Source organism: Crocodylus siamensis, chromosome 12 (assembly GCF_052110815.1).
Source record: "Crocodylus siamensis isolate JL-2025a chromosome 12, ASM5211081v1, whole genome shotgun sequence".
Lineage (NCBI taxonomy): Eukaryota > Metazoa > Chordata > Crocodylia > Crocodylidae > Crocodylus > Crocodylus siamensis.
The window spans coordinates 9,964,619-9,977,069 of NC_143406.1; the positions used below are offsets into that span (position 1 = coordinate 9,964,619).

Sequence of the window (12,451 nt, forward strand, 5' to 3'; positions counted from 1 at the left end):
ACCTGTGGAGGAAGAATCTCCAATACACCTACAGACTGGGAAGTACCATTCTGAGTACGACAGCAGTGGAAAGGGATCTCAGAGCCTCAGTCAATGCAAAAATGAACGTGAGTTGCCAATGTGATGAGGTAGTAACAATGTGAAGAGGCTAACTGCACTCTTTCTTGCATTAGTACAGGGGTGGGCAAAATATGGCCCGCGAGGCCGTTCTATCCAGCCAGCGAGGCCCCTGAAAAGATTTGGAAAATTAATATTTCTCTGCCCTTTGTTCCTGTCAAAAGTGACGGGAACCAAGGGCAGCAGGACCCAGGGGAAGCCCAGAGGGCTCCAACAACAGCAAGACCTGCCCGGCTCTGCCCCCCCAGCCAGAAGCCCCAGCTGGGGTTTCTGGGCTGGGAGCATGTGGCTGCCTTGGTGGCGTGGGAAGCTCAGCTAAGTGGGGGGACGGCCCCTGGGCAGGGAAGGAGTGCGGGGGGCAGGGAAAGCAGCCTCTCTCCACCCACGCCTGGTGCCCTGTGCTGCAGCTGCTTGCAGCCTGCATGGGGCTGCCTGTGCCCGCTCCGGACAGCTCCATGCAGGCAGCATGGGGTACCGGGTGTGGGGTGGGGAAGGGGCTGCTTCCCCCCCATGCTCAGCTTTTCCCTGGGCTCCTTTCCTGCATGGAGAAGAGCAGCCCCTTGCCCGCCTGCAGGCGCTCGGAGCCCATGCGGGGCTGTCCGGAGCAGGCACAGGCAGCCCCAGGCTGGCTGCGAGCGGCTGCAGTGTGGGGTGCCGGGCATGGGGCGAGGAGCAGCTGCTTTCTCTGCCCCTCCACACTGCACCACCTTGTAACCCGGCCATTGTACAAGCTGGTGCTGAGCGTGTGGAAAAGCGGCCCTCTGCTCAAATTAAACTGCCCGCCCCTGCATTAGTAGGTGCATCACGAGCAGGTCTAGGGAGGTGATACTTCCTCTCTATGCAGCATTGGTCAGGCCGCAGTTGGAGTACCGCATCCAGTTTTGGGCGCTGCACTTCAAGAGGGATGCGGACAACATGGAGCATGTTCAGAGAAGAGCTACTCGTATGGTCAGCAGGGAATAAGGGATACTCAGTTTACCAGGGCGCCCCTTGGGGTTACTAGAAATAATGGCCACAAATTAAAGGTGAGTAGATTTAGATTGGATATCAGAAAGAACTTCTTTATAATGAGGGTTGCCAAAATATAGAATGGCCTTCCAAGGGAGGTACTGCTTTCTCCTACCTTGGAGGTGTTCAAGAAGAGATTAGACAGGCACCTAGCTGGGGTTATTTAACCCAAGAGCTCTTTCCTGCCTAGAGCAGGGGGTGAGACTCAGTGATCTACAAGGTCCCTTCTGAACCTAGAAATCTATGAAATCCACTAGCTGTAGTCCAACTAGAGCATACCGTGTAGAAAGGCAACCAATCTAAATATTAAAGCTGGTAAATTCAGCGCAACGCTTCATAAACTGGTAAGTTTCCCTCACTATTAATAAGTTGTGCCTCTTCTATTTCTGCACTTCTCTAGCTTCAGTTTCTAAGCACTATACCTCATTATACCTTCGTCTGTTAAAATGAAGAGACGCCTGTTATCAAAAGGTACTCTTGGTACTTCTAGTGATCCAATCACACCTTCAGCCTCCTTGGAGACAAGCTAAACAGATTTAGGCTCATGAACATCCAGCTACATGACTTTCTTTTCCACTCTGTAATCTTTCTTGTTGCTCTTCTCTGAGCGCTCTCCAATTTTGCAACATCTTTCTTGCAGTGGGGACCAGAACAAGACAGCATTCTAGTAATGGCTGCATTAGTATCAGATACTAAAGCTGCTCAGGAGGTGTAATATATCTTTTAAATGCTAAATTGGAAGAAAATCTTTCCATTTGGTATACGAAAAAGGCTAGATGTTCTGCCTTACTGTTTCCCCAACACACAGAAAAAGTTGGTTTTGTCAAACCCATGTTTTCCTGCAGAAAACTACTTCACTGAAAAAGTTCTGAGCAGCTGTAGCAAGAAGCTAATATCACCCCTTTACTCCTCGGATACTTATGTATCTGAGGATCACATCAGTTCTCCTGGCCCCAGCACATCACACTGGGACTTTGTGTGCTGCTGAAAACATACCATGACCTCCAAGGCTTTTTCAAAGTCACTGCTTTGCAGGGAAGCATTCCCTATCTTCTAAATATGGCCAACATTTTTTGTCCATAGCTGCATGACCCCATGTCTCATCACCTTACTTGTTAGCTTGCCTCCCGTTTAATGAAGTGATCGAGATTATTCCTTAGTAGTGACCTACCACCTCCTTTAATGTCATGATATTCTGAACCTGCTGTCTCCAAACTAAGTACAGTAGTAATTTCCCTTCCTTCTAAGTCATTGATGAACATATAAAAGCATAGCAAGCAGAGCCAGGCGTTGGAGGACACTTCTAGGAACACGCCCACTTGATGTAGATTCCCGACTGTACTGGGACCTACAAATTAGGTTCTGATCCCTTTAATCCAGTTGTTAATCCATTTAGTGCATGCCATATTGATTTTGTCTCTTGCTAGTTTCTTATTTCAAATGTCTTGCAGTAGCAAATTAAATGCCTTACAGAAATTTTAGTTTACTTCATGAAACTTTATCAACCAGATTTCTAATCTTAAAAATAGTGCACCATCCTATTTTTCATATATCTTAATATGCTTCTGTATTATTTTTATCAATCAATCCATTATTTTGCATGGGGTTGTCCTGTATACCCTTAAAAATACTGGCATATTAGCTTTCTTTGCATCATTTTTAACTTCTGCAATGTTCCAAAATTTACTGAAAGCCAATTTTAATATATGTGCTGCCAAAGTGAGCACAATGGTTGAAAGAGGCCAAACGCAACTTAAAAAAAAAAATTATTTGATGCAACTTATCCAATGCCTGGTTTCTTCAAATTCTCAGACTCAAATTACCCAGCACAGCTGGTTAAAGAAAAATCTAGCTGTAGTAGCAGCTGCTTAACAACCTCCTTAATTACAGGAATGGAAAGTACTTTATCATATATAACACTACTACATCATCACTATCATCAAACTTTCTTTGAACACAGAAGAGAACTTATTAACTGGGTAACTTTCCTAACTTTGACAGTTATCTCATTTCCACCTAGTAATGGACCAATCCGATTGTTAGAATACTTTTTCTTCCCAACATATTTTTTAAAAACTCTTTACTATCCTTAACTCTGTTGCCCAAAGGTGCCTCCTTATCAGGAGTTCATTACTAACACCTTTCACTTTTACCATCTGCCATCATCATTTTTTCCATTGATTTAAATGTGTTCTTTATAAGCACGGTTACTTCTCAAAACCAATCTAGTCTTTTTAACATTATAGCTTTCTCTTTCCATTGTGGCGCTCTGGATATGTAGTCAAGTGTTACTTCAGTTGCCAATTGTATCATTCACACTTCCCTGCTTAAATTCTCTCCCTCTCTGCTGGTGCAATTGTTTTCAATTTTGTAAAATTGGGTTTTTATAGCTCCAGTTCATGTATTTCTGGTTTGGACTTCAATTTTTTTGCACATAATAAATATAATAATAATGCGATTGTCTGCAGCAGACACCAGCTAATAATTCATATTGTGTTTTATCCATTAGAATGCATCTGAATTGTGACTGAGAAGGGGTATTAATATCCCCATCACAAATGCCTTCCCACAGGGTTATAGTAATACAAGCTAAATAACATTCATTCGAGCATGAATTCAACCAAATCTCCTAAAATTGGTACACTGACAATTAAACAATTTTCTCTTCACATGTGCTGGTGCCCCAAGAAATTTTGTCTTGACATCTCATTCAGTGCCCTCTTGAAGTATGCATCAAACAGTCTCACTAGCACCAACAATGCATCATACCAATTGATCTCTGCTCCCCGGTTTCAAAAGCTTAGCCAATCTTCCCAGGAGGCAGCACGCCATTCTGCCCCGTACAGAAAGTTATTTCCATCCTTCTTAGCATAAAATTTACTGTCCTCCTTGGATAACGAAAGAGCTGCTTTTTAGCTTGGTAGTCCAGGGGACTGGGCTAAACAGACATCTACCTATAGGTCCTGTGAAAACACATTCTCTAAAGAGTTTTGCCATATAACAATTGTCCTCATTATGCTACAGTCCTGGATCCTTGTACTTCAACTCGGAGGACAGCAGAATGGAAAAGTTAATTCCACTGAATAACCCGAGCTGCAGAACAGGGTCCCTTACAACAGACAGAGCTTGTAAGAACATCTACTAAGGTTGGGTAGCACTTTCAATTATAACACCTTGTTCTCAATTATTTTTCCCAACTTCAATTGTTTGGGGAGAAGTCTTCACTACTGGGCATTTACCTCAATCTAAACAATTCTGAAAAAAATTCATGCAAAAAACAATTCAGCCACTCAAGACAAAGGCTAAGAAAAAAAGCTGAGCGCTGCAGTGTGCTGAATGCTAGGGTGGGGACCAGGGGGGAGAGTCTCATCTGCCATGACAAAAGTTTCCTGCAAACTGGCTGCAGCAGCCCCTGCACTGTGGGCTCCCCAAGGGCTGCCATTCTGGTCCCTAGAAATTGGCACCCATGGCTGGTGCCCCACTCTTCCACCCACAGTTATGCTCCTAATGATGTTATGTAACCTTGGTCAACAAGTTTGTCCTCTGTTACTTGTTTTTCTGTTTTCAAAACAGTAACGTTTACCTATTTAGGATCCTGAAAATAAAACTAACAAAATACACCAATGCTATAATGACAGAGTATATTATTAGGCATGCAGTGTTTTGAGTGAAAGGCAGCAAACAAAAACAAATTTTATAGTCTATGAAAACTATACAGAAAAAATAGACACCAAGAAAGAGACACGCAAGTATCCTAAAAATTGTATCTAAGGCTGGGATACAAGAACTACTAAATTATAAATCCTCATCATATCCCAATACATCTTTCATTTCATCTTGAGATAATCGGTTATGTATCTGCTTCCTATTCACTTCTGATAAAATGGAAAATCTTACCTCTTTACCCAGAGCTGGCCTTAGGGAAAATGGTGCCCTAGGCAAAGTTTTTTTTTTTGGCACTGGCACTCCCCCCCTCGCGCCCCAAAGTCAGCAGCGCTGCTGTAGACAGAGGCAGGCGGGCAGGGGCACGGGGCACAGTCCAGCGGGGAGGCAGAGTGGCATGGTGCACCAGGCAGGCGGGCAGGTATCACTGCAGCTATGTGGAAGCAAGGCGGGCAGACGGGAGCAGGCACCACCCAGTCCGCACATGCCCAGCTCGGCACCTCCTGAGCAGTGACTGGAGGCAGCGGGCGGGCAGGGCTGGGCACGGCTTCTCCTGCTGGGGGGGAAAGAATTGGCCAGGGCTGGGTAAGGGGAGAACAACATTGCTTTGAACACAGGCTGCTCACACATGTGATTGTGTCTGGCACCCCCCTGACCACATCACCTACCCCTAAGTCCAGCTCTGTCCTTACCCCTTTGGCCTGAAGATATGCAAGTAATATTTGCACTATACTTGCATCTATCTTTAAGTAAAATAGGTAAAAGGGAGGAGGAACTAGGAGTTTGCTGCAAACCTCTAAAAAAATTACTTGGTTCTCACAAAGTCAAGATTTAGACAACCTACAGCATGATGCAATTGCGATTGGTTCTGAAAGGCACCATGTCAGTCTGCCTCTGCTTCCATAGCACCATTTGAATGCTAAGGGTCTCGGTGGTTTTACAACATCCTTTCTTCCACTGGAGAGAAATGGTGCCACAAAATTCAATGCCTTCTGCTGGCATGCCTGTGTGCAGATGTGGTGAGACAAATAAGGTTGAAAAATGCCTTTCTTCTGTCCCACTGCTAGAAAGGAAGATCAATATACCCAATGAGCTGCTTCATTTTTGTAGGTGGGCCAAAAAAATTCACATACCCTTCTTTGAATAAATCCTTTTGTGTGTGTGCTGAAAGCAACTTGCAGCCAAGGCTAAAAAATATATGACAGAGACGATCCCATGAGAGAAAAGCGGGGGAGGAGAACAAAAGAAATTCCTTTAAGCACTTTTAAAGAATAAATTAAAAATTTTAAGTACCTCAGTGTGTGTACTTAGAACAGGGTTTTACAGCAAGAGATGCTGCCATCTAGCGGAGAGGGACCCTCCCTTAACACGTCAAATTTCAAGGTAGCCCGTGCCATCGTGAGCATCTCGGTTACATCAGAACAGATGTTTTCAACCTGTTTTCAACCCTGGGGGTCCACAGACTGTCTAAGGGGGTTGTGCAATATGACAATCATCAGTCAAATGTCCACGAATACCCACATTTACCATTCAAAAGGTGTCTGCACCTCTATTCAAAATTTCCAAAGTGGTCCGCACCTCCATTTGGAAATATTTAGGGGTCCACAAATGAAAAAGGTTGAAATCTACTGCTTTCGAAGGTTCCCTAATTGACTCGCCTTTTTCCTACCGTTACTATACCTAACTTGACAGCGTCTGATGTAACCTGCGGCCGTTCCATCACAGCAACGTGTGCCCTGAAAATGATATCACAGGGGAAAAAAACAAAACAAGCAACACTACAGCAACATACTTAGATGGAAAGTAGTTTATCTGGAAAGATTAATGCAGGAGTGGTGAAAACTTAAAAAAAAGTGTTACTATCTCCATGCATTTATAACAGAATAAAGCCTCCTCTTTTCTCCCCTTGAAACAACTGAGATTTGGTCAGGATACCTGTTGTATTGAACTCCTGTTCTCCATAGAGCACCCTTTTACTTAACCCAAGGGGTGTCCAATTTGAATATCAAGAGAACCCTCTTGTTTTGTTCTGGCTAGATGGCAATTTTTTTCCCCTTCCCTCAGAGGAGGGGGATTTTCTGTGTGTGATGTTGCCAGCCTTACTACAAACTGAAATGGGAGACATGGATCAGTCAGGAGGATCTGATCTCTCAAGACGACAGGAGTGATATCATTACATCTGAAAGAATGTACCACCAGGGACAAATTCACTGTCAGGAAAGAAGTATTAGGGCCATATGCAGAATCTCTCGAGACTCTTTCAGATCTATAAAGGAAGTTAGCAGCGGGGAGGGGAAAAAAAAAATCAGCAGGCGTCTTTTCAAATACAGAACAAAAATATCCTCTTCTCTGAAAGATGTATGAATTATATTTCCTGCATCTTACGTACACTGAGCCCACAAATGTTGAACCACACGGTAATTGTTGGTCTATCTTTTATTTCAAGGTTGTAGTCTCCCTTAGACGTTTGAGTTGACCTTTTTTTGGCCTTTATTTTGAGATTCTGTTAACTGATCGTGATAAAAACAACTGGAAATGTCAATCTTCTCCATGTTTAAATTTCCCAATCTTATAGCTTGCCTAAAGTCCATGGTTTTTCTACCTTCCAGCAAAATTAAGACCAATCACAGTATCTTCTGACTGGTCTTAGACCCTCCATGGACAAGTCACTCAGAATACTTCTACACCGAGACTGTACAGAGGCATAACCGGTTAGGGAGATAAAGCAGAGAAGTCTCACTTGTATAAGGCTAGGTCTCTTCAGTCATATTCAGTTAAGAAATAGTATATCAGCTTCCTAAAGTTTTTGAAAAAAAATGCATTTTTGCTTGACAGGCAGAAAAGTTTAGTTGCTCTTGGCCAAGCTGCACAAATATTTCCTATGCTTATTTGCATCAATCTCCCAGGAGAGCAAAGAATGATCATGAAAATTTAAACTGAAGGGTAAGCCTGTGCATGCTGCAAGTAGAATCGTTTTCTAAATGACTTGCACTTTTTTTAAAACCCATGTTCAACTTAGTTCTCAGCTCTTTAAACAGTTTCCCCATTAATCCCAAAAACTCATATGAATCTGAGAGGGTACAACGCACATCTGAAGGGAAAAAAGGAAGCCAGATAAAAGACAAATTTAGAAATTAGGATCTGTAAATTAAAACCGTACCAGATAATTGTTTACCATGAAGATGTAAAAAAACGACCAAGCCCTGCTTCATTTCTATCACACGAGTAACCAAAAAATAAAACAAATCTGATGATCCAAAGTAGATCACCCAACGCATTACCTGATAAAAACAGTGTTAGAAATAGTTTATACCAGGGGCAGGCAACCCCTGACACAGGTACCAGAACGTGGCATGCAAAAGTGTTTTGCTTGGCACACGTGCCTCGGAGCAGACGACAGGGAAGGGGATGGGACTGCACTGCCACATCAACGATCAGGCCCCTCCTGGCTCCTCCACCATTCGCCCATGGCACACCAACACCTTACAAGTTGAGGTTTCGGGTGTTTTTGGTACTCTGCCCAAAAACGTTGCTGACCCTTGGTTCACAGGGTACCAAAGCAAACCTGGAAATTTTGTGGCAATGCACCCCTCTCCAACAATGTCATATCTTAAAGTTCTTGCTGGATACATAGTGGGAGTGTAGCATACGCTATTAACTTTCATTGAGTCATTATGCACTATGGGCATTAAACAACTCCAACCATGAAGTTATTTCATGGATCGTCACACCGATTTGGGCCCTATTTATACTCTAGTAAGGTCTTGCTACACAAGGTAAAGAAATATAATATGAAACCTCAGATGAGCTCTGCTTTAACTTCAGCCTGGTTCTCCTAGTGCTGAACTACAGTCAGTGTAAGGGTCTATTAGGCTGACATGCCATTCCTTGTACACATTTGGGTTAAATGAGATAAGTAGGGGTGGGGGGGGAATGTGATGCCAGTTTATTCTGTGTTAGTTCTTGCTGCAGAGCAATCAAACAGCTGCCTGCAGGTGTATTAATTAAAACATCACAAGCAGTAGGAATCCACTGCATGATTAGGAATTTATCTTCACCTTTCCCTCTTATTTTCTGTTACAACATGCCCAAACAGAGAGAATACAGAGAAAACACATGCCTCGCAGCTCATGCTCTTTTCCAAATACAAGGTTATATATATATTCAGTTAGTTAACAAGTCAAAATATTAAAACTATTCATCTTACCATTGGACCTGTTAAAGAGTTATTCACACAAAAATAATGAAAAATTAACAGATATTACCAAAATAGAGGCCTTAGCCTCGTTGTATAAAGCCCTACACAGACCTAACTGGAAAGGGTAGCCATCTCAGACAACTCACTTACAATGATACAGCTTAAGTTACCAACATTGAAAGGGCAATTTGCTTTTCACCACTGTTTGATTCCAGTCAGCCAGGTTCCCCCTAGCCCTCTCAAACAAAGGTAGCTTCATGAGGTATTCCCATTCATAGCAAGTTTTCTTTCTTTCTTTTTTTAATTTTTTAATTTTTTTGGGGGTGACTACCTATTTTTTATTTGTTTTTGGTGACTAACTATAAGGCTATTATGGGCCTTAACTGCTTGGCACACTTTACCTTAACGGATTAATATTTTTTGCAAAACCATTACCACCTGAGAAATCTGTCCACAGTGACCTTGAGAAAAGTAAAATGGTCAATGAGAGAAGGCAACTCATTATGTGCCTGCACGTCTTTAAGAACAGCAGTGAACAGAGGAGTAGAGCTACCTTCTGCTAGGAAACTTACCCCTTCCCCCTTTCCAGAAAGGCACATTACACTTTGTGCCCTCTGACACCTACCACCTAGAAGATGAGCATATGAGAGAACTACTGCAAGGTACAGATCCAGGACTTCCCATGCAATCACTCAACTGTAACTGCCCTATGCACTTAACCAAATGGTAGATCCCTAGGAGCTACATACTTTCCGAAGGGAAAGCTATGCTGCATTTACCAGTGGTGAGAATGTGCACACGGACCAGCTGCTGCATAACGGCCGAGACAAGCTAACTAACAAGTGAATTTAGTTTCACAGTGACTTGTCCACGTGTCCATATCGATAACCAAAGATTTTCTTAGCAATAAAGACAGCGACAAAAAACCAGCTCACCATCTGCCCAAGCAGATAAGCTACACTACAGGAGGTAAATGAAGTTTGAGTGGTAAACACTATTTACATGCCTGAACTTCAACTGTCATTAAAGGGTTTGAAGGGACTGCAGGAGTGACCTTATACAACAAACAATCAGGCCATACTCAGTTACACGAAGGTATTGGGAAGTATGAAGTCAGTTGACAGAATTTGGCCTTCGGTATTTCAAGCAGTGATGATGATGAGCAATGCTGTTTGACAAAGCACATGCTATCCTAACGGATTCTAGGTACTTCTATAATCTACTTTACCCATCACTGAAATGCAACCACAGTAAAGCTCATCCCCAGTTTAGGTGAAGATATGAACTGTGTACGTTTCCTCTTCACAAGAAGGAACTAGGTGAAATGTTATTCACTAAATATTGGAACATAAAATTATTTTACACTCAGCATCTTGCCCAATCGGCAGAAGGCAAGCAAATCCATCCTGAAAAGAAGACCAAGACCAACTTCGTAACAAGTAAGCAGAATATAGAGGATCTCTCCATCCTACCAAATATCATTCACCTTTCTTTTAAGCCTAAAAGACATGCCAAAGGATTATACAATTCCAGTTTTCTATGGATAAGGCATTGCCAAAGTTCAGATCAATTTGAAGAAGGGACAGTATCTTGAGTCCAAGCTGAATGACATTCTTCAGCCACTGAGAGAAAGACCTGCAAAATTACCTTCTTTTTCTTCTGGCCAGATCTTTGCACTTGTGTATCTTTACCAAAAAAAAAATAAAAAATTGACATGTAACAGAAGTGTCTTACAGACAGACAGAGTCAAATTAAAATTTGATAAGTTAAAAAGTAAATTAAAACTAGTTCTGACAGTACATCTTTGCCAAATTGCTTTGCTAGTATCTCCAGTTTTTACAGTCATTTTCCTTTTTAAAAGATGTTCTCCTTACCCATATTGCTGGTTGAAAGACTCCTGCAGATTGGGAAAACTGATTATACAGGAACAAATGTGTAAGCCAGAAGTACTAGGCAGTCACTCCCTTCTCACCCCGCCATGGTACTTACCCTGATCAATAGAGTGTTGAGGAAGTTGGCTAAGTTGGCTATTCACTACACCTGCATACGTCCGTAAGAACTCCTCTTCACTGGCAGTCAACTGGAAATGTGAACAAATGCATCAGCATAAAGAGACCATCGCCTACCAAGAAATATCACTATCACCTATTCATCTACCCAGGTACAATTAACTCACTTTAAGTGTTTAGCTCCAGCTGCCCCAACTCTTCTTCTGCTACCATCCACTTACAAATTTGAAGGCTCCTCACTTCATAAACAGGGAATACTTATCCCTCCAAACCACAGTCATTTTAAAAGTGTGCTATTGTAAGGTTGGATAGAATGACTTCCCCTTTCCTCTGTGTCCATATCAAATCCTTAAGATTCATGCAAACTTAAATGAGGTTAAGAGCAAGATATAGCCAGGAATGTTTTCTGGCCTTTTAACAGACTCCATGGTTGCTGACAACATGCAAGAAAGAGAGGCTAGTTTGACTCTCAGAATCAATGAATCACTGAGTCGGAAGGGACCTAGACAGATCATTGAGTCCGACCCCCTGCCATAGGCAGGAAGGAGCGCTGGGGGTGGCAGAGGTCGTAAGACCCCAGCCAGGTGCCTGTCCAGTCTCCTCTTGAAGACCCCAGGGAAGGTGAGAGCACCACCTCTCTGGGAAGCCTATTCCAGGCTCTGACCACCCCTACTGTGAAGTAGTTCTTCCTAATATCTAACCTAAACCTACCCTCCCTCAGCTTGTGGCCATTGTTCCTGGTGACTCCAAGGGGGGCCCTGGTGAACAGACTTTCCCCAAGTCCCTGCTGGTGGCCCCTGATAAGGTTGGAGGCAGCCACAAGATCCCCCCTCAGTCTCCTCTTGCGGGGACTGAAGAGATTCAGGTCCCTCAGCCTCTCCTCACAGGGCTGGCCACGGAGGCCCCCAACCATACGAGCGGCCTCCTCTGGACCCTCTCCAGGGTCTCCACGTTCTTCCTGAAGTGCAGTGCCCAGAACTGGACACAGTACTCCAGCTGCGGCCTGACCAGTGCTGCATAGAGGGGAAGCAAGACCTCTCTGGACTTCTTAGTGATGCCCCTGTTGATGCAGGACACGGTGCGGTTGGCTCTGCCTATTCCTTCATTGCATTGGCGACTCCTATTCATCCTGGAGTCAACCGTGACTCCAAGATCCCTCTCTGCCTCTGTGCTGCCGAGAGGGTCAGCCCCTAACTTATAACCATAATGCTGGTTCCCTCTCCCCAGGTGCAGCACCCTGCACTTGTCCTTGTTGAACCACATCCTATTCAGATCCATCCACTTCTCTAACCTATCCTGGATGCAGTCCCTGCCTGCTGGCGTATTCACTTTACCCCACAGCTTTGTGTCACCAGTAAACTTGAACAGGGTGCTCTCCACACCCTCGTCCAGTTTGCTAACGAGGATGTTGCACAGCACCAGCCCAAGGACCGAGCCCTGGAGGACTCTGCTGCCC

The 12,451-nt window shown here is 43.6% G+C and overlaps 1 protein-coding gene across 3 annotated transcripts in view; it reads right to left on the bottom strand.

Annotated features, from left to right (window-relative positions):
• CTNNBIP1 (catenin beta interacting protein 1) overlaps positions 1–12,451 on the bottom strand; it is a 39,077-nt gene that overhangs the window by 17,161 nt on the left and 9,465 nt on the right. For 2 of the 3 annotated variants that reach the window (XM_090024118.1, XM_090024119.1), the window contains one exon: positions 10,976–11,066. In XM_090024118.1, coding sequence (XP_089880244.1) covers positions 10,976–11,066 — 91 coding nt within the window. Of the gene's footprint in view, positions 1–10,633; positions 10,672–10,975; positions 11,067–12,451 lie in introns of all 3 variants that reach the window. The other variant, XM_090024120.1, reaches the window with a different exon arrangement.